The sequence below is a fragment of the Delphinus delphis genome, chromosome 6, assembly GCF_949987515.2.
Source record: "Delphinus delphis chromosome 6, mDelDel1.2, whole genome shotgun sequence".
Classification (NCBI taxonomy): Eukaryota; Metazoa; Chordata; class Mammalia; order Artiodactyla; family Delphinidae; genus Delphinus; species Delphinus delphis.
The window spans coordinates 56,747,599-56,773,220 of NC_082688.1; the positions used below are offsets into that span (position 1 = coordinate 56,747,599).

The 25,622-nt window shown below is 41.4% G+C and overlaps 1 protein-coding gene across 4 annotated transcripts in view; it reads left to right on the plus strand.

Moving 5' to 3' along the window:
* Nucleotides 1–25,622, plus strand: part of KDM4C (lysine demethylase 4C) — a 398,364-nt gene that overhangs the window by 19,003 nt on the left and 353,739 nt on the right. For all 4 annotated transcript variants that reach the window (XR_009519875.1, XM_060014734.1, XM_060014733.1 and 1 more), the window contains exon 2: nt 20,103–20,263. Coding sequence is in view for 3 of the 4 variants with exons in the window: in XM_060014734.1 (XP_059870717.1) it covers nt 20,120–20,263 (144 nt within the window). In the remaining variant the exon portion in view is untranslated. The remainder of the gene's footprint in view (nt 1–20,102; nt 20,264–25,622) is intronic.

Sequence of the window (25,622 nt, forward strand, 5' to 3'; positions counted from 1 at the left end):
CATTTTTGAGAGTGATGGGAGCTATAGATCCTCATCTTGGAAAAAAAAATTGGACAAGAACAGTGTTAGGACTGAAAAGAATACCAAACTATAGGTGAGACCATGAAAAACTTATGCTAATACATTCGAATGGACAGTTTTCCAGAAAAATATAAATGCTGAAATCAAGTTGTAGAAATATACCATCTGAGAGTTTTTATTCTGTAGTTATATGTCTTACCACAAAGAATACCAGGTTCAGATGGTATTGCAAGCTAGTTCTACAAAGTATTCAAATGATACCTAATTTCAGCCCTCACAAACTCAAAATTTCCCTCTTTTCAGGAACACTTCCCAGCTCATTTTTTCAGGCTAGCAAGTCTTTTTTTTTTTTTTTTTTTTTGGCTGCGTTGGGTCTTGCTTGCTGCACGCAGGCTTTCTCTAGTTGCGGTGAGCGGGGGCTGCTCTTCATTGTGGTGCGCAGGCTTCTCATTGTGGTGGCTTCCAGGCACGGAGCACAGGCTCTAGGTGCGCGGGCTTCAGTAGTTGCAGCATGTGGGCTCAGTAGTTGTGGTGCATGGACTTAGTTGCTCCAAGGCCTGTGGGATCTTCCCGGACCAGGGATCGAACCCCTGCATTGGCAGGCAGATTCTCAACCACTGTGCCACCAGGGAAGTCCCAGGTTAGCAAGTCTTAATACCAGCACCAGATGAGGACAATATGAATAAGGAAAATTACTAGCCTCACTTATGAAGATAGGATAGGAAACCTTAAATGAAATATTAACACAAATAATTCCACAGTGTGCAACTCTGACAATACATTATCATCAGATTGGGTGCATTCCAGAAATATAGGTTGGTTCAACATTTAAATTATATTTAATCTCAGTAGTAAAGGAGAAAACCCATCCTAATAGATATAGAAAAAGCATTTGATAAAATTCTTTTAAAAGCAAACCAACCCCGCCCCCCCCAATAAAACAAAAAACCTAGAGAAAGGGATAGAACAGAACTTTTCTAACCTTTTAAAGGGAACCTATACATAGTAAACATTATTCTGAAGAGTAAAGATTAAAAGCATTCCCTTTATAATAAGACATTCTACTGTCACTCCTCTTTAGCACTAGGATGCCCTAGCCAGGTCAGTAAGATTAGAAAGAGAAATAAAATGAATGAGTATTGTTAAGGAAACAACAAAAAAATTACTATTCTCAGATGATTTTCACATGATCAATATAGAATCATTAAATAATCTATAGACAAATTTTTGGAAACGAGATTATTAGCAAGGTAGCTGGATATGAGATCATTTAAAAGTTAATGACATTTTTATGGGGCTTCCCTCGTGGCACAGTGGTTAAGAATCCGCCTGCCAATGCAGGGGACATGGGTTTGATCGCTGGTCCGGGAAGATCCCACATGCCGTAGAGCAGCTAAGCCCGAGCGACAACTACTGAGCCTGCACTCTTGAGCCCAGGAGCCACAACTACTGAAGCCCGCGTGCCTAGAGCCCATGCTCCACAACAAGAGAAGCCACCGCAATGAGAAGCCCGCACGCAGCAACGAAGACCCAACGCAGACAAAAAAAAAAAAAAGTTAATGACATTTTAATATACCAGCAACAAAAGAAAAAAATACACTGAAATAAGAAATGTTGTATTTAAAACAATTAAATATTCTGTTTAAATGTTTGTGTTTAAATGTAAAAGTGACTGTATTCTTCAAAAATGACAATGTCATTGAAGACAAAAATAGATTCTGGAAATATACCAGTTTTAAGAATACTAAAGAGAAATGACAGCTACATGCAATATCTAATCCTAGACTGAATTCCCTACTGGAGCGAAAAAAAATGCTATAAGGGATGTTATTGGGTCACTTGACAAAATTGGAACACAGAAATTAGATATCAGTATTGTCTCTATGTTAAACTTATTGGAGTTGAAAACTCTTGTGTCTGTGTGTAAGAGAAGACCTCTATTCTTAGGAAACACACACTAAAGTTTTAGGGTTAAGGGCCACGATATATGCAACTTACTCAAATGGCTCAGAAAAATTACATGTATGTGTGAGTATGTGGAGAGAAAGAGAACACAAATTGATAAAGCAAATAGGGTAAAATACTAATTTGATGAATCTGGGTTAAGTATAAGAGGGCTTTTTTTGTTTTTTATTTTTCTATTCCTGAAGTTTTTCTGTAAATTTCAAATTATTTCTAAAGCAAAAGTTAAAGAAATACTATTTACAATAGCATAAGAGTAAACCCACAGAGCTTTGTGTTTTTCTTTAACTCAAGTTAAGTTCCCTTAGATTTGATTTTCCCCTAAATCAGGGATGGAGGGCTTGGCACTATGGAACAGACAAGGGAAATAGCTCTGTTTAGCCATAAGGAAATATTTTGACAAATGTTGACATTGCATTATTTTTATGCCTGTATTATAAAGGCATAGAATAGTTTTTCCAAAAGTTCTTGAGTAGTTTTTATTTTAAAGATGTAAATCAGAAAGATACATCTATTATTTTATTTCTACTTAAAACATAAATATACATTCATTTGCTTATGTTTTGTTGCAGGATAAAGCCTTTTCTTTGAGTAAAGGTTAGAGTCTTGCATTTCCTCTTTTGCATAAGCAATACGCTCCCAATATAGCATGTACCACTCAGTTTCTGTTTTTTTAAAGTGAGAGTTTAGACACTTGAAATAATATGAGCCAGAATCCTTCTAGATTTTACAAATCCCTTTACCCCCTAACCTTTTACTACTGCAGCTCCTACACTTCATTTGGCATCCCCCCCCCTTTTTTTTTTAAGTCATCTTATCTATACTGGATTTTTCCAAAATATTTAACTTAAATTTTGTAGAAACAATAATATTTTTGTATTCACACTTCATCTACTTAAATAATATTTAATCACATCACATAATGGCACAGTTTGCATAAACTGGATTGGAAATAATCACTGTTGATTGCTAAGCATGCATTTCAGCTGATACTTAGACACAATAGGTATAGCCTACTAGCCTCGCCTATGTTCTGGGCAGCAGTGACGTTTTTCACAGACATTGCATTAGTATTTGGTGAATTGATTAAGCAAAAAAGGCTATTGATAGTTTCTACTATGCTAGACCAGTAAGAGAAAGTAGCTGTAGTGGCTGGCTAGTTTGTTAAATGGGTCAGTTAGTAATTTTACTCAATTACTACAAAATGAATTTTGAGTAATTTGGCTTAATTTCATTAAGATACACAAGGAACTGATTATTTGTATACCAGGTTTGTTTTCTACCCACCGCTATTAGTTTATATTTGATAATTCTATCAGTCATGATTCGATTACAGACAGTGGACACGTCCCTGGTTAACTTAACCAGAAAGAGATTTGGTATTGGAGTTGTTGAAGGTTGGAGAACAGGTTCTTGGCTGGGACCCCAGGGACGTATCTCCTGGAATATCTCCCAAAACACCATTGCTGATGGGCCTGCCTTGGGAATTGCCATTTCTGCCACAAATAGAAAACTGAAGAATCAGGGTACGGGATCATAGCACCTTGGCTGAGATCTGGGGAGCAGGAAGTTGCTGCTGCATTTGTTTGTTCCATGGACTAACTATCTAAGTTGTGATCCAGGGGTCAGGAATCATGCCAGAACTGTTAAAGATCCAGACTACCTATGCTAGATCTATTCCAACACAAAGGATGCCTTGTGGGTTTCCACCTCTTTCCCCACTCTGCCCAGTTCTGAATTCAACTGTCTTCCTATTGGAAGAATTTAAATCATATCTGGAGTGCCTTTTGCAATGTAGATTTCAAGTCTCCAGACCCTGCAGTCTCTTTTTTTTTTAAAATAAATTTATTTATTTTATTTATTTATTTTTGGCTGTGTTGGGGCTTTGTTGCTGCTCACGGGCTTTCTCTAATTGCAGCGAGCAGGGGCTACTCTTTGTTGTGGTGTGCGGGCTTCTCATTGTGGTGGCTTCTCTTGTTGCGGAGCACAGGCTCTAGGCACGCGGGCTTCAGTAGTTGCAGCACACAGGCTCAGTAGTTGTGGCGCACGGGCTTAGTTGCTCCACGGCATGTGGGATCTTCCCAGACCAGGGCTCGAACCCATGTCCCCTGCATTGGCAGGCGGATTCTCAACCACTGTGCCACCAGGGAAGACCCAGACCCTGCAGTCTCTTGAAGATGTAGACTCTTCAGGCATTTACCTTATGACTTACATTATGCCTGGGTGACTCAGGCTTGGTTTCTTCCCTTTCAGTTTTCCCCTCTCAAATCAATCTCTCTCTCTCTTTCTCCCCACCCACCTCCCCCTCTCTCTGCTCATCTCCTTTCTGTTAATGCCCAAGGAAGACAGTGGCTGCCACAGCCCCTCATGGCTTCCTCTGTTCCCCACTTGTGGGTTCCTGGGGGAGTGATTGAGCTAGCTCAGGTCAGTTGTAGTCTGCAGGATTGGCTGCCTGGCTCACTGCTGTAGGTGGGAGAAATTCTTGAGGGGAAGGGAGGAGAATGGCTTCCATGGGCTGGGGGGGGTAGGCAGGGGCTTTTTCTGAATGATCTAATTAAAAGGGCTTAGGTACAGTCAGTTCTCATTATTTGTGGTAGTTATGTTCTCTAAAGTCACTGTGAATACTGAATTAGTGAATTCTGAACCATTGCTCCTAGGGGAAATACAGGTTAGATTCCTATGTGTCTTTGATCACAATGCTTGTCAACGCTTGTCAAGGTGATATATTGATCTTGTGTTATGTGTGCTTCTGTTTAAAGACACCTTATTTAATATGTAATTATTCACTAACAGTGAACTAGGGCTTCCCTGGTGGCACAGTGGTTAAGAAACCACCTGCCAATATAGGGGACATGGGTTCGAGCCCTGGTCCAGGAAGATTCCACATGCAACTAAGCAACTAAGCCCGTGTGTCACAACTACTGAGCCTGCACTCTAGAGCCTGGGAGCCACAACTACTGAGCCCACGTGCCACAACTACTGAAGCCCACATACCTAGAGCCTGTGCTCTGCAACAAGAGAAGCCACCGCAATGAGAAACCGTGCACCAAAATGAAGACCCAACACAGCCAAAAATAAATACATAAAATAAATAAATTTATAAAAAAACAAAAAAAAGAAACAGTGAGCTCATGCCAGCAATGTAACTGATAACTGAATGAAGCTATGTAACATGTATTTTCATCAGAAAGCACATCATAGCTTTCTTGCATTTAGGAACTTGTGCTTGGGGGCTCGTTTAAGCAGCTAAATCACCAAAAAGAAGCACAAAAAATATGAAAAACACTGACAATAAATAGACTGCAAAAAGGATACTTGTTTACAGTATGAGGGCTGAAACAAGAAGGCAAATCATTGTCTTGTTTGACCTCAGCTGGATGAACATGCATGTAGGGTGATTCACATATTTCACCACTCCATGCGTGTTTGTGAATAACCGTACAAGTGCCACAATCATTGATTTTGGGGTTATAAATTTTAGCAAATATGTGAATTTGCAAATGCAGAATCCAGGAAGAATGACGATTGACTGCGGATATGGAGTGAGAGTGAGGAGAGCATTAAAAAAATGACATTGGTAGTTGGTGAGGAGTGTTGTCGGGAAAGGCTTCATAAAGCAGTTTATACTTGAGATAAACTTTGAAAGATAGGTGTTTGCCAGATTGCCAACTGAGGAAAGGCCAAGGAAATAGCATAGTAGTTATGAATATGGTAATAGAATTTTAGATAAGGCTCAGGTCACATCCTCAGCTCTTACTATGGGATCTTGGGTAAGCATTTTAATTTCCATCATTGGTGAATTAGAGATATTCATGGTCACTGATCTCAGTGGAGTTACTTTAGGGTTTAAATAGGAAAGTGCACAGTAATGCACTTTGTAGATATCTAGCTCGCAGGAAGTACTCATTAATGTCATACACATAATGCATGTCTGTATACAGTACAGCAAAGGAGGGAAATAGCCTGGCATCATGGGAACTTTGGTTAGAATGAAGCAAAGGTTTCAAGTAGGCTGAAAGGCTCTTTGAGTCTGGGGGAGAAGGCAAGAGCTGGATCATGGTTTTCATGCTGAAATGGTTCTGAGCTATTAAAGGATTTAAAATAGGGATGGCATGATCAATTTTGTGCTTTGAAAGTTTGTTCTGTATTTTTTATAGTGTATAGAAGAGAATTGAGGGGTAAATCAAAAGGTATGTAAATCAGCAAAGACTCTTGGAGTAGTTTAGGAAAGAAAGGACCAAAGCTTGACTTAGGATAATAACATTGGGAATGGAGATTAGAGAATGGATATGAAAGATGTTCAGGAAGTCGAATAGAAAACAGTTGGCATCCACACAGAAGTGGAGAGTGAGGGAGGGCTCAGGATGGCTCCTTGGATTCTGATGTGGTCCTTGCAGTGGAGGGCAGGGCTTGTGTAAGAGATGTTCTTCCTTCTCCCTTCCCTTTACATTCTTTAAGGTTGGATCCCACTGTTCTTGTACTACTAAAGGCTCTCATGGTGCTCTGTGCTTCCCTTTATTGCAGCACCTGGCCTGTGGCATCATAACCACCTGTGTATTCCCTCTTACACATAAGCTCTTTGAGGATTAGTGCCGGTCAGTGTTGGTCACAAAAAGACAAGCAAGACTATGGATGGATTGAATGAACCAGGATGGAGACTCTGGGATAGAGAAGGAGATTTTGGAGGAAAGATTCCTTTATATCCCTGTTAAGTTTTAGATTCAGCTTTGTCTCTGTTGAGTGTGAGAATCATCTCTGAATGGCTGTGCCCAGTAGGCACTTAGATTTACTGGACTTGGATTCAGGGGAGAGAGGTTCTTGCTGTGTATTTCTTTTTTTTTTTAAATCTCATTAATAGCTTTTTAATATGATTTTTAAAAATTTATTTTATTTATTTATTTATTTATTTTTGGCTGCGTTGGGGCTTCGTTGCTGCACGCAGGCTTTCTCTAGTTGTGGCGAGCGAGGACTACTCTTTGTTGCGGTGCGCAGGGCAGTGACTTCTCTTGTTGCAGAGCACGGGCTCTAGGCACGCAGGCTTCAGTAGTTGTGGCTCGAGGACTCTAGAGTGCAGTCTCAGTAGTTGTGGTGCACGGGCTTAGTTGCTCTGCAGCATGTGGGATCTTCCCGGACCAGGGCTTGAACCCGTGTCCCCTGCATTGGCAGGCGGATTCTTAACCACTGCGCCACCAGGGAAGCCCTGCTGTGTATTTCTGAGGCACTGATAAGGACAGTTGAGGCCAATGTGGATGAACCCTGCCATAATGTCTGTGTCTGGTGTAGAGGGAAGACAACCACAGAAAGAACCTTGCAGTCTATCAACAGTGAGGGGTTTGGCTGAAGAGGAGCATGGAAAGGAGTTCCAGAAAGTGGAGTGACCATAAGAGAGTGAGAAGGGGATGGGTGTATGTCCCACCATCCCCAGAAGCTATGGCAGGAGAGGACTTGTCCAGTTATAAAGACTGAAGAGAGGTTGGTAAGAGGATTAAGAACAACATATTGCATATAGCAATTGGAAAGTCACTGGCAACCCTTGCCAGAATGATTTCAATGCACTGGTTTATGGAGATGTCAGATTGCAGTGGGATTGAAGATTGCATAGATGAAGCAGATAAAATGAGTGTAGGCTATTCTCTGTTGGGTTTTGTCTATGAGGGTTGGGTAAAGAAGGCTGAAGGCTGTAGCTGAGGTCTATGTAGGAGGGGCCATGGTGTACAGGGAGCCTTTAAAAATTATATGGGAGAGATTTGAGCATGTCTGTAGGCAGTGGGGAAGAAGCTAATAGAAGAGATTTAATTTGAATAGGTTTTTTTGTTGTTTGTTTTTTAAAAGCCAACATCTGTGTCTACTATAGCCTGGCAGTGTACTAAAGTGTTATATTTAGCAACTTATTGAGTCCCCATCACAGTGCTGTAGAGGAGGTAGTGTTATCTCATTTGACTGATGGGGAATCAGGTGTAGTTTAAGTAATTTTCTTGATGCCCTGCAGCTATTAAGTGTAGGAGGCAGGTGGGATGGATTAGAATCTGACTGGTTTGACTTTAAGGTCTGGTCTTGCCTCTTTACTTGGTTGCCTCTTAAGTGAAGACAGTCACAATTTGAAAGAAATATACCAAATGATTTAGTTCAGCTCCCATTGTGATGGTGATTTTGTGTAAGATGCCATTTTCTTTGGTTGATATTACCACTGTGATGTCAGTTTAGTTGAATTGCTAGAAAGTGGAGTAACTGTCATTTGTTACCGTAACCTTTTGTTTTGTCTAGTGCTTCCATCTGAGGAGTTGGGCATGGCCTAATTTATCAACATGGTTACTGGTCTTTGTATTGTTTTGTTTTGTTTTTTTAATGTTTATTTATTTTGGCTGTGCCCATCTTAGTTGCAGCACATGGGATCCTCACCACAGCATGCGGACTTCTTAGTTGCAGCATGCATGCGGGATCTAGTTCCCCCACCAGGGATCGAACCCAGGCCCCTTGCATTGGAAGTGCCGAGTCTTACCCACTGGACCACCAGGGAAGTCGCTGGTCGTTGTATTGATAGTGATGAATGGAAACTTCATCCCAAGGGAAAAGGATAATAGGATTTCTAACAATTAGGTGGTTATTATGTTGCACAAGCTATAACTGAATGGAAGTTTGCCTTCCTGCGCCATCCATTTTCTAATAATTGCCTACTTAGTGGAATCTGATTGGTGATAAAGGAACTCTGATACTCAGCCATTGAACATTGTAAGTTGAAAGTAATATGGCAGACAGAAGAAAGAAGTCTGAGCATTGAATCCAAAAAGTTCAGTGTTCTAATTTATGCCTTTTATTATTTATTTATTAGGCTGTGCCGGGTCTTAGTTGCAGCATGTGGGATCTTCAGTTGTGGCATGCAGACTCTTAGTTGCGGCATGCGTGTGGGATCTAGTTCCTCAACCAGGGATTGAACCCAGGCCCCCTGCATTGGGAGAGTGGTGGCCCACTGGACCACCAGGGAAGTCCCTAATCTATGCCTTTTATTTTATTTTATTTTTTTAAATTATTTTTTAGAAATTTATTTATTTTATTTTTGCCTGCGTTGGGTCTTTGTTGCTGTGTGCGGGCTTTTCTCTCATTGCGGCGAGCGGGGGCTACTCTTTGTTGCAGTGTGCAAGCTTCTCATTGCAGTGTCTTTTCTTGTTGTGGAGCATGGGCTTTAGGCGTGCAGGCTTCAGTAGTTGCGGCACACAGGCTCAGTGGTTGTGGTGCACAGGCTTAGTTGCTCCGCGGCATGTGGGATCTTCCTGGACCAGGGCTAGAACCCGAGTCCCTTGCATTGGCAGGTGGATTCTCAACCACTGTGCCACCAGGGAAGCCCTTTATGCCTTTTAAATGAGGAACTTTCTAAGGCATTTTCTGATTTATAACAGAGTATTGATATGTATATACATATAAACATATAAAAGACGCTTTTTGTTCCAGTTTTGCTATTTCTCTTTTAATCTTATTTTTTCCTCCTTTGCTCCATCATTCTACTGCTTTTCTATGTAAATATCTGGTGATGCATATAGTTTTAATTCGTATCTATCATGTCTTTTTAATGCTGTAGCAGTTCCTTGTTCCCACCCCTCCCACCCACCCCCCTCCCCCATTGGCTTTCGGAATATAGACTATCCCACATTCAGTGTTTAACATATTGCTTTCTTGTGGTGGTGTTTAGTTTGTTTCACTAGCCCCTGTATTTCCTGACCACTGGTAGTTAGATTTTATGGCTCGAGTTTAGATTCAGATTTACTTTTTTGGGTCAGTATGATTAATAGGTGATGTTATATATTTTCCATTGCTTCATGTCTACTTAGTCCACCGATTGTGAGGGTGATTCCTCCATTATAAAACTTCCTATTAACTTGTCAACTCTTGATTTTAACATCTATTGATGATGTTTCTGTAGATTATTTTATTAGGGATTGTAAAAAAAAAGGTAAATGGTGATCATAGAATTGTGTTATTTTTTTCTACTTTTATTAGTTGGAAGTTTTCTATAAAGAACTTTCTACCATTAATTCTTTGCTTACCCTGTGTACTGGCAGAAAAAAATTTCCCTTCTTCCCTTCTAGATTCTTTAGTCTAATAATTAAATTGACATAGGCAGATTAACAGGAGAAAAACAATTTTGAAAAACACTAGATTTAATTTCGTATGTACAGGAGCCCCAAATATATGAGACCCAAGGGCAGGTTGGGCAGTTGAGGCTCGTATGCCATCTTGAGCTAAGGAATGGGGTAGGGGCCTGGGGCTGCAAACGTGAGGAGGGTAATTCACTGGACAATAAGAAGAGCCCATGTTTGATAGTAGATGTTTGCTCTGTTGTACAGGTAGGACTTTCAGATTAAAAGTTATCTCTGGTAATAGCTCTCTTTCTGACTGAGGGTCCCAATCTAAATTCTTCAGGTAGTTAAGGGATAGGTAAAATTTTTCTTGACTCTGCTGGGTCTTGATTGCCTTCAGCTCAAAAGAATTCACATGCCAAAGTGACATATTGTGAGGTCACAGATTCTCCTCCTCACCTAAAATATCATTTGTTCAGGAAGGACAGAAGCTTGATTCCTTCCTTTTATTTTATTTTACTTTTTTATTATTTTACTTTTGGCTGCTTTGGGTCTTTGTTGCTGTGCGCAGGCTTCCTCTAGTTGCAGTGAGCGGGGGCTACTCTTCGTTGTGGTGCGCGGGCTTCTCATTGCAGTGGCTTCTCTTGCTGCAGAGCATGGGCTCTAGGATGTGGGCTTCAGTAATTGTGGCATGCGGGCTTAGTAGTTGTGGCTCACGTGCTCTAGAGCACAGGCTCAGTAGTTGTGGCACACAGGCTTAGTTGCTCCGCGGCATGTGGAACCTTCCCAGACCAGGGCTCGAACCTGTGTCCCCTGCATTGGCAGGCAGATTCTTAACCACTGCACCACCAGGGAAGTCCCCCTTCCTTTTTTTTAAAAATCTAAATTTATTTATTTATTTTTGGCTGCGTTGGGTCTTTGTTGCTGCGCATGGGCTTTCTCTAGTTGTGGCAAACGGGGGCTACTCTTCGTTGCAGTGCGCAGGCTTCTCATTGCGGTGGCTTCTCTTGTTGCGGAGCACGAGCTCTAGGTGCGTGGGCTTCAGTAGTTTTGGCGCATGGGCTCAGTTGCTTTGCGGCATGTGGGATCTTCCCGGACCAGGGCTCGAACCTGTGTCCCCTGCATTGGCAGGCGGATTCTTAACCACTGCGCCACCAGGGAAGTCCCCCTGTTCCTTTTATTTTAAATCTTTGGAGTATTATATTGATGTGTTCTAATGGTGATTGATCAGTTTTTTTTTTTAAGGAATATTATAGACTTACAGGTTTAAAAATATTTTACAATGTATTTATTTCACTATAGACTCATGGTTTCTTGCTTTATTTAGTTGATTATAGTCTATTATTATCAATTATTTTTATGCTCAGTTCCCCCAGATTTAGCCCGTGGAAGCCCCTTCAAGTTGGCTTTTCTGTCCTTTTGACCTGTCCCCATTGTTATTTTGAGTATTTCCTTACTTTCTAGCACAAGATATTCCAGGCCCACCTTGTAGTTTTTCTTCCCCTGCCATGGAATCAGACTTTTATCCAAGAAGCCCTGGTTCCTTTTAGTGGAGAATGGTAGTATTTAGCAACAGAGATTTGAGAACTCATTGCTACTGGGGTGTTACTGCTCTCCAAGCCTCTCAGTGGGCAGAGCTAAGGAATTATCTGTACATGTACATGTACATATACATATATGCACATAACACACACACACTGTGAGTTTATACCACTACCTCCAAATTCCCTCCTAGTGCCGTAAGTTAACTCTAGTTTCCTCCCTCTTGTTATTCGTGAACTCCGTTCCCCGAGAGTGCGAATCTTGGCTCCCATTACCAGTTAGTATGTATCCACGTTCTCATTGCTGTTGCTGTGTTTGTACGGTGTCCTTTTCATCCCATTCAGGCTCTATCGTGATGCATGGGGCCACCATGGCTATCTTCTGCCTCCCAAAGTGTTCCTACGTCCTTTTGACCTGACTCCTGTTAGTTGTTATTTTTTAAACTTTTTATTTTGAAATAAGTTCAGAATAACAGAAAACTTGCCAAAAGACAAAGTTATTCCCTACACTTCATCTAGATTTTCCAAATATTAAAGTTGTTCCATGCTCATCATTTTCTCACTCTCACCTTCTCTCTGTTACTCTGTGTATGTGTGTATAATACACATATTCTTTTCTGAACCGTACGAAAGTAACTTGTAATACCCCTTTACCTGTAAATACATCATCATATATTCCTAAAAACAAGAATATTCTCTAACCACAGTGCAGTTATCAAGATCAAGAAATTAACCTTGACACAGTTCTATTATCTCATCTACCAATCTTACTCAAATTTCACCGTTTGTCCTACAAATATTCTTTGTAGTAAAAGAGATGGAGGGTGTGGAGAAAAGGGAACCCTCTTGCACTGTTGGTGGGAATGTAAATTGATACAGCCACTATGGAAAACAGTATGGAGGTTCCTTAAAAAACTAAAAATAGAATTACCATACGATCCAGCAATCCCCCTACTGGGCATATACCCAGAGAAAACCATAATTCAAAAAGACACATGCACCCCGATGTTCATTGCAGCACTATTTACAATAGCCAGGTCATGGAAGCAGCCTAAATGCCCATCGACAGACAAATGGATAAAGAAGATGTGGTACATATATACAATGGAATATAACTCAGCCATAAAAAGGAACGAAATACGTGGAGCGGCTAGGTCCGTGAGCCACGGCCACTGGGCCTGCGCGTCCGGAGCCTGTGCTCCACAACAGGAGAGGCCACAACAGTGAGAGGCCCGCGTACCACAAAAAAAAAAAAAAAAAAGGAACAAAATTGGGTCACTTGTAGAGACGTGGATGGATCTAGAGCCTGTCATTCAGAGTGAAGTAACTCAGAAAGAGAATAACAAATATTGTATATTAACACATGTATGTGGAACCTAGAAAAATGGTACAGATGAACCAGTTTGCAGGGCAGAGGTTGAGACACAGATGTAGAGAACAAACGTAAGGACACCAAGGGCGGAATGCCGTGGAGGGGGTGGGGATGGTGGTGTGATGAACTGGGCGATTGGGATTGACATGCATACACTGACGTGTATAAAATTGATGACTAATAAGAACCTGCTGTATAAGAAAATAAATAAAATAAAATTCACAAATTAAAAAACAATACCATTAAGTCACTTAAAAAAAAAAAAGAGAAGAGAAAAAATTTTTTGGTCCATGATCTGAGGATCACATACTACATTAATCTTTTAATCTGGAACTGTTTTTCATTCTTTGTCTTTGATGGCCCTGAGGTTTTTGAAGAGTACAAACCACTTATTTTTAAGAATGTCACTTAATTTAGCTTTTTCCTTGTGATTAGATTTAGGTTACCTACATTTTTGGCAGGAATAGCCATATACGTGGTGGTGTGTCCTTCTCAGTACGTCATACCGAGAGCTTTTCTTTGCTGTCTTGCATTCTAACTGAGGGCCCCAGGCCTGTGGGGTCCTCAGATGACAGGAAAGAGCAGCCTTTAAAGCCAGATGTTCTTGTTGTGGTTCAGTACCTGGTTAGGGATGCTAATGGCCGACGTAGAGGCTTGCCACCTCCCTTTCCCACCCAAGTCTAGAACCAACTGAGAAAGATGAAGGAGTCAAATGGAAGGCCAGAGTATCATGAGCTTTACTGTTGATAAAACTGGGTTTGGAGGATGTTGCTCTCTCTACTTCTTTCCCTCCGGTCTGGCCTTTGATGCTGATCTTAGTTGGTAGGGCTGCTGTGATAAATTACCACAAACTCATACGGCTCAAAATGAGAGAGATTTATTCAGTCACGGTTCTGGAGGCTAGAAGGCCAAAATCAAGGTGTCAGAAGGGCCATGGGTTCTCTAAAGGATCTGGGAAGAATCTGTTCTGTGATTTCTTGTGGCTGGTTGTGCCTGCTGACATCCCTTGGTTTGCAGCTGCATGGCTTCAGTCTGTGTTCTTCTCTCTGGGTCTGTCTCCCCTCTCACCTTTTTAAGAAAAATTTTATTGGATTATAGTTGATTTATAATGTTGTGTTAGTTTCAGGTGTACAGCAAAGTGATTCGGTTATACATATACATATATTCATTCTTTTTCACATTCTTTTCTCATATAGGTTATTACAGAATACCGAATAGAGTTCCCTGTTCTATGCAGTAGGTCTTTGTTGGTTATCTATCTTATATATAGTAGTGTGTGTATGTTAATCCCAAGCTCCTGATTTATCCCTCCCCCCTGTGTTTCCCCTTTGGTAACCATAAGTTTGTTTTTGAGTCTCCTCCCCTTTTATAAGGAGACACCAAAGTCATGTTGGACTAGGGTCCACCCTAATCGAGTTTGACCTCTCTTAACTTGATTATATGTACACAGACCCAGTTTCCAAATAAGGTCACATTCACAGGTATTGGGGGTTAGTTTTTGCCATGTCTTTTGGGGGACACAATGCAACCCATAACAATGCCTCACCGAGGTTGCCTGCAAAGCAGATGCTTACTTAGCTCCCTGTGAAACCAAGCTGGGTGAGCTGCAGTGGTGGAACTGAAAGGCCAGACTTCCAGCTGCCTCAGGTAGGGCCTAGGCCCTCCTTCCGGTGAACCTGGCTCACAGGGACCTGGAGTAGAGCAGGGTAGTAGCACCTGCTCTGCCCAGGCCTTGGCTGCTCAATTTCTTTTTAAAATCTCACTGTAGGAAAGGAGAAGTAAGTGAGGACTGGAAAGGATGGCCTCCAGAGTTTGGGTTAGTCCTCCTGAGGAACCAGGGGGAGGTGGGAACAGAGTTCTCTTCGAACACTAGCCCAGCTGGTGTTTGTCCCTTGGCTCCTTTTCTTTCTAGCCAAGTGCATTACCTGCTTAACTGGTGAGTGCTGTATCTCCTGGGGGGCTGTGCTTTATAGTAGATCCCCAAGTGTCCTCTTCAGTGTAGACCAGTTCTGTGGCAGGCATTGTCTAAGAAACTAATACTCCCATGGTGAGAGCCATCAGTTTTCACTCTTCTCACAGAAATTGTTTAAACAACAGGACACAGGTCAGAAATACAGGTGTACATAAGGAAAGCAATATAGGCTATAGATTGACATTTAGCAGGAAAGCCTCAGCCTTAGTTTCTTTTTTATTACCAAATAGAGATATATTATTAGAATAAGGAGAGCAGTTGTTTTCCCTTCATGATAAGGTAAAATTTTTCAGGAAATAGGTTTGGGTGAGTCATTTAAGTATGAATTAGTGTTAGATTTTTTTGTTTTTGTTTCCACTTAATGAAAAAGATCTGTAGTTCATTAAAAAAGTTCTTAGAGTACTTACTATAGATATGATTATTTGGTTTGAGTGGTCTCGAAAACATTGAAGGCCAGCTCTGTAGAGGCAAAATAACAAAGTTATCATCACAGATATTGTTGTCACTCACTTTGGGGACTCAGTCTGTAAAGAGGTGTAGCGTTAAAAAAAAAATGTCTATTGCATCACCTTCAGTAGAAAATCATAGAGATGTTTCTTGCAAAATATGTCTTTCTCCAACTAGGAAACATTATTGCAAGAGCACTTTAAACCTTCTTTTCTGCTTGGCTCAGAGAAATAAAGGTAGAAGAGAGAAGCGGGGCTGGGAATTTGATCCTAGCAACATGATTAAGTTTAATAATGATAAAGGTGGATTAGGAAAAACTCAAGGAACTGAACATTTATAAACTAACTTTTAAGGGTAAAGAAGGTATGTAGGCAACCCCCAAATGAAATGAAAATGGTTATAAATGTCCAAAAATGATCAGTATCACTAGTAATCAAAGAAATGAAACTTTGCACCAGACTTTTTTGCCTGTCATTTGGCAAAGATTTGGGTGGTGGGATTAACATTAAATCTTAAGATACTTTGACGTTTTAAATTTTATCATGATCATGTATTAACTTTATAGATTGAAAAGGTCTAAGTATAAGCTATCTAGGTCTTTGGTAAATGTACCTGATTTGGAGGTAGAACTGGTTTTGTGTACTGAAGGAAGTAGTGACGTTAGGAAGAGGCAAAGTTTACTTCTCAGACGAGCTAGCAAGCTAGGTCAAGGGTGAGGGTTTAATTCTGATTGTTATGTATTTGCTGCATATCTTAACAGTCTCATTGCTTGTTTTTCTTTTTTTTAAAAAATTACTTATTATTTATTTTTTGGCTGCGTTGGGTCTTTGTTGCTGTGCGTGGGCTTTCTCTAGTTGTGGCGAGCGGGGGCTACTCTTCACTGTGGTGTGCGGGCTTCTCATTGTGGTGGCTTCTCTTGTTGCGGAGCATGGGCTCTAGGCACGCGGGCTTGAGTAGTTGTGGCTCGCAGGCTGTAGAGCTCAGGCTCAGTAGTTGTGGCACATGAAATTAGTTGCTCCACGGCATGTGGGATCTTCCCTGACCTGGGCTCGAACCCGTGTCCCCTGCATTGGCAGGCGGCTTCTTCACCGCTGTGCCACCAGGGAAGCCCCTGCTTCAGTTTCTTATCAGAGCTATTGTTCTGTTTTTTAGACCAGAATCTTGACTCCTCTGTTTCTCACTTCTATCACAAAATGAGTCAGCTCACTTCTCTGCTTAACATCCTCCAGAACAGTTACCTTAGAAAGCAGTGTCATCCCGATGGTGGGAAACACATGTTAGAACATGATGTACAAGAGGGGGAAGAAGCTCAAGATCGCTTCTATCTCATTTTGAGTAAAAGCCAAACCCCTTTTCTCCCCTCACCCCACGCCCCATGTCCTCTCTTACCTTGCTTACCACACTCACTTCTTGCTGTTCTTTGAAGAGCCCAAGAGGCTCCTTACTGTTGCTCAGCCTCAGATGCTCTTCCAGATATCTCACGGTTTATTTCCTCCTTCAGGCCTCTGAAAGGCTTCCCTTGCCCACCCCGTGTGAAGCAGCTACCCCTCCTCTTGCACTCTGTGCCCCTACCCTGGCTTACTTCTTCATAGCACTTATTATTTATTGTCTGTTTCACTCCACTACTGTTAAGGGTTTTGTTTCATTCCTTTCTGAATGTCCACCCACCAGTCAGGCACTCAGTACTTAGTTGTTGAATGACCAGCTGAATTTCCGAATTTTCTTTAGTGGCTTCTCAAGCTCTTTGCCTAGAGGAAGAGGCAGGACACCCTTGTTCTTCAACCATGGGAAAGTAAGGCTGCCTCCCGTGTACCAGATGTTTCTAAGAGGTGCTCTGGGGACTTCTTCCCCTTTCTCACTGCTCAGATTTTTACATTCTATTACTCTGGTAATATTACTGGTCAAATGAATCTGTTTTCTAAGTAACTTTTCCATGTTTGGGGCCAATGCTTTCCTTTTTCCTGCATTTGGTATCATTTAATGTAAATACTTCAATGACATTTTGGCATTTATTCCTTCATTCAGTTAGCAAATAGTTATTGTAGCAGATATTATGAGCCAGGCTGGATACCAGATGGGATGCCAGGGCTTAAAGAGATGGAGATCCTGCCTTTTCCTTGAGTAGCTTGGACTTCAATGTTTGGTTGTAGGTGCCATTGGGACAGGCAGCTGATGTAAGAGAAGTGCAGAGAGGGAGGTCGAGAAACACAGGGTGGCTCACCTAGGCCTGCCTCAGAGGGTTGGGAATCTCCACAGTGGACAGGAGTTTGAAAGGTGAGGAAACAGGTAAAGGCTGCTCCAACAGGAGAGAATAATTTGGGCAAATGCGTAGAGAGCTGTACTTGTTTAGAGAAGCAAAAAAAATCAATGAGTATTATTGGAGCATACACTGTAATGCAGGCTGTGGTGGTGGACGAGGCCATGATAGTTCTTGCAAGGGCCTGATCTGGATGCTTCTAGAGGGTTATGTGTATCCTGTGTAGAGATGAGACTTTTATCCTGCAGCCCATGGATTTAGGCATGTGCACCTGAAGGGAAGTGGCTGGTGAGGTGCAACTTTTTTTTTAATAAATTTATTTATTATTTATTTTTTGGCTGTGTTGGGTCTTCATTTCTGTGTGAGGGCTTTCTCTAGTTGTGGCAAGCGGGGGCCACTCTTCATCGCGTTGCGCGGGCCTCTCACTGTCACAGCCTCTCTTGTTGTGGAGCACGGGCTCCAGACACGCAGGCTGAGTAGTTGTGGCGCATGGACTTAGTTGCTCTGCGGCATGTGGGATCTTCCCAGATCAGGACTCAAACCTGTGTCCCCTGCATTGGCAGGCGGACTCTCAACCACTGCGCCACCAGGTAAGCCCGAGGTGCAACGTTTGTAATTTGCACGCCCCCTTTCTGAGACAGGGAGAATACAGAATATTTTCTGTTGTGTATTAATATATCTCCACACAGAGTATTTTCAAATTTATAAATTCCTGAAGGGTGGCAGGGTTTAATTTTGATGTACCTCATTTTCCTCGCATGCACTTTGTTTTTTTGTTTTTGGCCGCGCTGCATGGCTTGTGAGATCTTAGTTCCCCAACCAGGGATCAAACCTGGGGCCCCAGAGTGAAAGCACCTAATCCTAACCACTCGACCACCAGGGAATTCCCTCCCCACATGCACTTTGTGAGATAGACGCTCATTTAAACCTTCAGTAAATGATGATCACATCATCTGTAGTCCTGATCTGTTTTAACTTCTTATTATCCCCTTGCATGTTTTCCCCTTTATCTACCCCATCCCTTCCCAACTTCTCTTTTTGTCAAGCAGATTAAATTTATTATAAAAAGATGAGAAAAGGAAAGCTTTGTTCTGAGAGGATTTGCTGTCTGAGCTGTCGGATGCCAGGCAGTGTTGCTGCATCTGGAAGTGGGGTGGGGCCGGACTCCTTCCTGAGGCATGCATGCCTGCCCATGCTCCTTATCACCTTGGCATTCCCTGTGCCTAGCACACAGTAGGTGTTCAGTAGATGTTTGTGGAAGGAATCATGCTGTTCATAGACAGCAGGATTAAGTTTGTGTTTTCGCAACACTACTACTGCCTACTTTTCTACTTTGATCTGTATAATCTTTTCTTTCTAAGCTCCAGACAAACTAACCTCCCCTCTCCATCCCTGCAGACTTCCAAATATTTTCACCACGTAAAGTGTTCCTTCTCTCATCTGGCAAACTTCTGCATCTTCTCATAAGGCTTAACTCTGCCTCTTTCTAGGGAAGTTATTTCTGAGTAACTCAGGTGGAGTCAGGAACTCCTTCCTGTGTATAGTTTTGTATTGAAGTTTGTTCGGCCTCTAAACAGTGAGCTTGGAAGGCAACCTTACCCCTTTCTGTGTCTCCAGTACTTTAGCCTGGTGTCCGGTGGTTTTGCGGACAGGATAGTTTGTAAGTTGTTGTAGGAAAGCATGTCATGATGAGTAGAAGTGCACCTGAGTAAGCCCTGTGCTGGGGATGTGGAATATTGTCCATTAACCTCTCAGCCGGCACCAGGCCCTTACATAGGTGCATGGATGAGAGTCTGTTTCAGAGCTGGTGCATAGGAACAACACCTTCTGTAAACTTGCAAAGTTAGAAAATTTATTCTTTTTTAAAATAATTAATTTTTGGCTGCACTGGGTCTTCGTTGCTGCTGTGCGCTGGCGTTCTCTAGTTGCGGCGAGCGGGGGCTGCTCTTTGTTGCAGTGAATGGGCTTCTCATTGCGGTAGCTTCTCTTGTTGCAGAGCACAGGCTCTAGGCGTGCAGGCTTCAGTAGTTGTGGCACGCGGGCTCAGTAGTTGTGGCTCACGGGTTGAGTTGCTCTGCAGCATGTGGGATCTTCCCGGACCAGGGATCGAAGCCCTGTTCCCTGCATTGGCAGGCGGATTCTTAACCACTGTGCCACCAGGGAAGTCCCTAGAAAATTCATTCTTTCTAGGAAGGACTCTGAGGAGGAGAGCAATATAATTAGGTCAGTGATTTAATGCCAGGAATAGAAGCTTGGGAGGAGGAGTAACTAGAGGCAGTTTTTCTTTTCAGGAGTCTGGGGAGAGATGAGGGGGTCTCCCTAACAGGGTGGTAGAAGGGAATGGTTAAGTAACTAGAAGAGTTTTTGCTGGAGGAGCTTACCTGCTATTTGGGAGAAATGACCACTGACCTCACCACCCAATAACTCAGCACTGATGCCCACATCATCTTCTCTGCAGAGACTGCCCCAGCCATCATGGAGGTGGCCAAGGTGGAGAGTCCGCTCAACCCCAGCTGTAAGATCATGACCTTCAGACCCTGCATGGAGGAATTCCGGGAGTTCAACAAATACCTCGCATACATGGAGTCTAAAGGAGCCCATCGAGCGGGTCTTGCAAAGGTGATTATCCTCAGATCTTTTAAGCCAGAAAATGATCACTTGGCCTTTCAGTTATGCTTAGTCTTCTTGATGTGGAAACTTGTTTCTTCCAAAGGAAGACATTTGCAAAATCTTTGTTCTTGTTAATCCATTAATGCAGTTAATGCAATGGGAAGCATTGATAGGCTTAAAGTAGAGGAGAGAGGATATGGTGGCTGCTTGTTTGTTTACTTGTTATTTTTGTGACATTATTTTGATAAGATCACACTGGCTTCTACATCAGGAATGAATTTGAGGGGGAGGCAGAGCAGAAGCAGGGAGTCTTGTCAGGGGTAGTTGTGATGTGCTCAGGGACATAAGGTGGTCCCTAAGGCGCTCAAGACTGCATTGCAGGGTTGCCCCCATAAGCCCAGAGGTAGAGCTTTGAAAGAGAGATTATCTAGATTTGAATTTAACCTGAGATAGGTATATCTTTCTATAATGGAAATCTAGTTCAATTTAAAATTTTCCTCAAGAATAGATTTTATTGTTACTTGCTTTGTTTTGTTCTTGTTCTAAATGTTAAGTTTATAATCTGGGTTTCTGTAGACTTGTTGGCATCACCACATAAATTCCTGAGCCCCAGCAGAGCCTTCTCTACTGTGGCTCGTCACGGGTTCTACTTGGAAGCCCATCTCCGTGGAAGGTCCAGTAGCATTGAAAGCAGACAGTAGCCTCAGAGAGAACTTGCAGAAGGGCAGGGGTTGGTGTTCAAGTCCTCCTCCTGCATCTGGACGCAGCTGCTTGTAACCTTGGACTATTCTGACATCTCTGCCTTGAAGTCTGTTATTTGATATGTATGGTTCAGATCACTCCTAGAAAAGGTTTAAAATTTGGGGATGTTAAGTTGAGTGAAAGTTGATTAGGGGTGGGTGAGAGAAAAGGAAGATAAAGGTTTATAGTGAATTTCTCAGATGAGCTATCCTTACTTAATCTTTTCATTAGGTTTGCTCTTAAAAGATCTCATTTTTGAAACCTTAACATTTCTGGGTTGTCTTTGAGGAGGAAAAAAATCAAGTTGAAGAGAATGATATTTCAGAAACATTTGACACACAGAATTTTGATCATAAACTTAAAATGAACCGGTTAGCAAGGTTTTGAGCTTTATTGGGCAGAAGGGTGTTAGGGTGACTGTCTGTCCTCTACTCTGGGCTCTGAATGCAGCCCTTTGTCCTGTTGTTCTCCCTCTTTTGTTGCCTGAAAACATATATCTTACTGTGTTCCACTGGGATTAGTGAATGTTCTGTGGTTGGGGGCACGTTTAGTAACCTTAGAAGAGGAAGCAGGCACTACCCTCACAAGAGAGCTGCAGGCACACAGAGGACACCTGTGCTGCCTTGGGTGTTCTCTGACAGAATGACGTTAATGAGAACGACAGTTAGTTTTCTGAATGTTGAACCAGACACACCTGAGTCCAGACTTTTTTTTTAAGTGAGACTCATTGACAAAGCTGGAGTTACTCATTTATTCAATCTTGTGGTAATTTCCTTTTACTTATATTAGGAATACAATAAACTGTTTTATTCCCAGTCATTTTTGCTATCTTTTACATCAAGTCACATGGACTCAGTTTCACCTGATTTCCTTCTTTTTCTGGAAGTTACAGCAACAGCAAATGTATAAAACTACACCAAATCAAATCAAATTGTAAAGATCAAAACTGCATTAATGGTGCTAGTTTACTTTGAGGGCTAGCCCTGGGGAACAGAACCACCTATGAAATTCTTTGTTGATGCACCATTTAATGAATTGGTCTTAATTTATGATTTGAAGAAAGTGGTTGAGAAATTCCAACAGTAGTGACTTTGGCCTCAGATTACAGTCTGTCTTGCTTGATAACATTTTTTAAAAAATCAATCAATTAATTAATTTTTGGCTGCGTTGGGTCTTCGTTGCTGTGCGCGGGCTTTCTCTGGTTGCCGCGAGCGGGGGCTGCTTTTCATTGTGGTGCGCAGGCGTCTCACTGCGGTGGCTTCTCTTGTTGCGGGGCATGAGCTCTAGGCACACGGGCTCAGTAGTTGTGGCTCGCGGGCTGTAGAGCGCAGGCGCAGTAGCTGTGGCGCACGGGCTTAGTTGCTCCGCGGCATGGGCGATTTTCCCGGACTCTAGGGCTCGAACCCGTGTCCCCTGCATTGGCAGGCGGATTCTTAACCACTGCGCCACTAGGGTAGTCTGGTTGATGACATTTTTTTAGATTTATACTTCAGATTTAACTTCTTTTTTCCAGAGTGAGAGGTTTGACACCCTGACTTTTTGTCTAAAAAGTTGGTGGTCCAGGTGCGAAAGTGAAAAGTGACAGTGTCCTTAAATGTAAAACTTGTACTGTTTTTGTGGAGAAAGGTTATGATGAAGCATTATTATACGAGCAATGGCTAAATTCTTTGGCAGCAGTATTCTGGACGTAGCCTGTTCTGGGCCTGAGGTTATGCATAATACAGAGCTTCACAAGTAGCCTAGCGGGTGCAGGTAGCTGTCTGTGCCCAAAGGTGAAGAAAGAGTGTGAGAAGCACCGCCCTTCCTCCTCCTGCTCCTTTCTCAGTTGGTAGATGATAGTAATAGCAACATAGTTCAGGATAAGTAGTGCAAATACAGATTGTAGCTGGACAATTTTTACTGGTATAGGGCCCAGGGAAATGGTAATATGCAATATATATCTATATCTATATCTATATATGTATAAATATATATATATATAAAGTCCTAAGTATGTTGTGCTTACGATTCCTATGTAAGAAAATCTGATGTGTTAAGATTTAAAATTATAGTTAAAAAATAAGATTTTTGTTATACGCCTGAACTTACAGATTTTTAAAGTTCTGTCTGAACATTTTAATTGAAGTAAATGAACACACGCACAAAGTATTCACAAAGGTAATATTTAGAGTTTTGTAAATGTATTCCTTGTTTAACTTGAGAGAAGAAAATTTGGTTCAGAATTTTTCTGGGGTGAAAAACTGCCTTGTTTTTCACAACACAGGAAAATATTTAACTCTAAACATAATATTGATTTTGATTGTAGATATATTTCTAAACAGGAGCCTGAATAAATCTATGTTTTATATTTTGGAATACTCACATTTATTTCTGATGAAGAAAAAGTTAGTATTTATAACACTCTTAAATACTGCCCTCTCCCCTTTCAATATGTGATCAAGACAATGTAATATGTTTATCCATATCCATTTGGTGCGATTGTTCATATGCTTTTAAGATAGTATGTATTTTTAGCTCATTTTAAGCTAACATACCTTGGAGAAAATAAAATGTATAATATTTCCATATTGCTGATGAAAATTAATTTTAGACTTGACTGCTCCCCCCACCTCTTTTTTGAATTAATAGAGTCATTTATCAGGTGTATAACATTGGCCAAGTCACTCCTTCCCCGACTCCAGGTTTTCTCATCTGACGAAGCTTGACTTAAAGCTTTCACAAAAGCTAGTTGCAGGTGCAGTGTAGATAAAATGTGAAAGACAAAACCTGAAAACTCTTAGAAAACAAAATAGAATGTATTCATGCCCTAGAGTAGGAAAATACATATTTTTTAAACAGAAGATCAAGGCAAAAAATGAAGAAATTGGATTATATTAAAGTTAAGAGCTTATGTTTATCAAAATATAGTTTAGAAGGTTGAAGGGAAAGTTACAGGGTAAGAGAAGATATTTGATATATGTACACACACATACATATAGATATTTGCAAATACACACACACATTCTTCTAAGAATAACCAGACTATATATAGAATCTCTATACATTAATAAGAAAAAGACTGACAGTGCCATAGTAAAATGAGCAAGAGGATTGAATAAGCACTTTACGAAAGAGGATATCTGTAGGGTCAGTGAATATATGAAGAGATTTCTTTAGTTATCAGAAAATGCAAATGGTACTCCAACTTGAGTACCATTACACACCTTCCAGAAAGACTAAAATTTAAACGATCAACAATGCAAAGTGATGATGAAGATGTGGAGCAACAGGAACTTTCACACATTGCTGGCGGGAGTATGAAATCGTACAACCACTTTGGCAAAAGTTTGGTAATAACGATTAAGTTTGATCTGTACATATCCTATGTCCCAGTAGTTTCACTGTTAGGAGGATCTGTGCGTGTGTGTATTTGAGAACCGTGTGCCCACATGCAGCAGAAGATGCATACAGCAATGTTAATAGTGCTGTTTGCAGTTGCCAATAATTAGAAAAAAAACAAGTGACCACCAAGTAGTCACCCCTACAAATAAATATTTATACGAAGGCATACTAAGTAGGAATGAAAGTCAATGAACTTCAGTTACCTAGGTCATCATATTTGAATCTCACAAAAAAATTGAGTAAAATATAAAAGATAAAGAATGTATGTATAGGGGGCTTCCCTGGTGGCGTAGTGGTTGAGAGTCTGCCTGCTGATGCAGGGGACACGGGTTCGTGCCCCGGTCCGGGAAGATCCCACATGCCGCAGAGCGGCTGGGCCCGTGAGCTATGGCTGCTGAGTCTGCGCGTCTGGAGCCTGTGCTCTGCAATGGGAGAGGCCACAGCAGTGAGAAGCCTGCATACCGCAAAAAAAAAAAAAAAAAAAAAAAAAGAATGTATGTATATATGGATGCTTATGTTTCTGTACATTTAAAAAACTGTTGTCAGGGTTTACACACAGACATGAAACTATAAAGCCCAGCAAGGAGATTAATAGCGTAAGTGCCATGATTGTGACCATCTTTTGAGTAAGAGGGGGATGTATTTGGAAAAGGGCACCAGGATCTCTGGGGTGCCAGAAGTATCTTACTTCTCACACCTGAGCAGTGGGTACTCTGGTGTTTGCTTTATAATAACTCACAAAGCTACATATTTGTGATTATGCATTTTTTGTATGTGTGCTATCTATATTTTGCAATTAAATTTTTAAAAGAAGTTTGTCTTTAAAAATTAAGATAACTTCTAACGGTGGATAAATTCCAGCTATAAACCATGACTCAATTCATAACTTGACTCAATTCATAACATGACTCAATTCATAACTCAATTCATAACTTCCTTCTAATTTTTGATCATATGATTATGTATTTTTGGTTTTACTGTTGATGATCTTTCCATTGTTAGTAATTAAGTGTTGAAATACTATGGGAAAGCAATGGTGTGCTGAGCTACTTCATACAGGCACATGAGAATTGAGAGTGCACATCTTTTCTAACCCCATGTTCAGTGACATCACATTGGTAAGCTCAAATTGGCCATGATGGGAGTAGTTACAACCATGGAAATAGGCAAAACCCACAAATCAGGGTTCCCCCACCTCCCTGGAAAGTTGTTGGTTAAACATTTACTTGCACACCACTCTGATTTG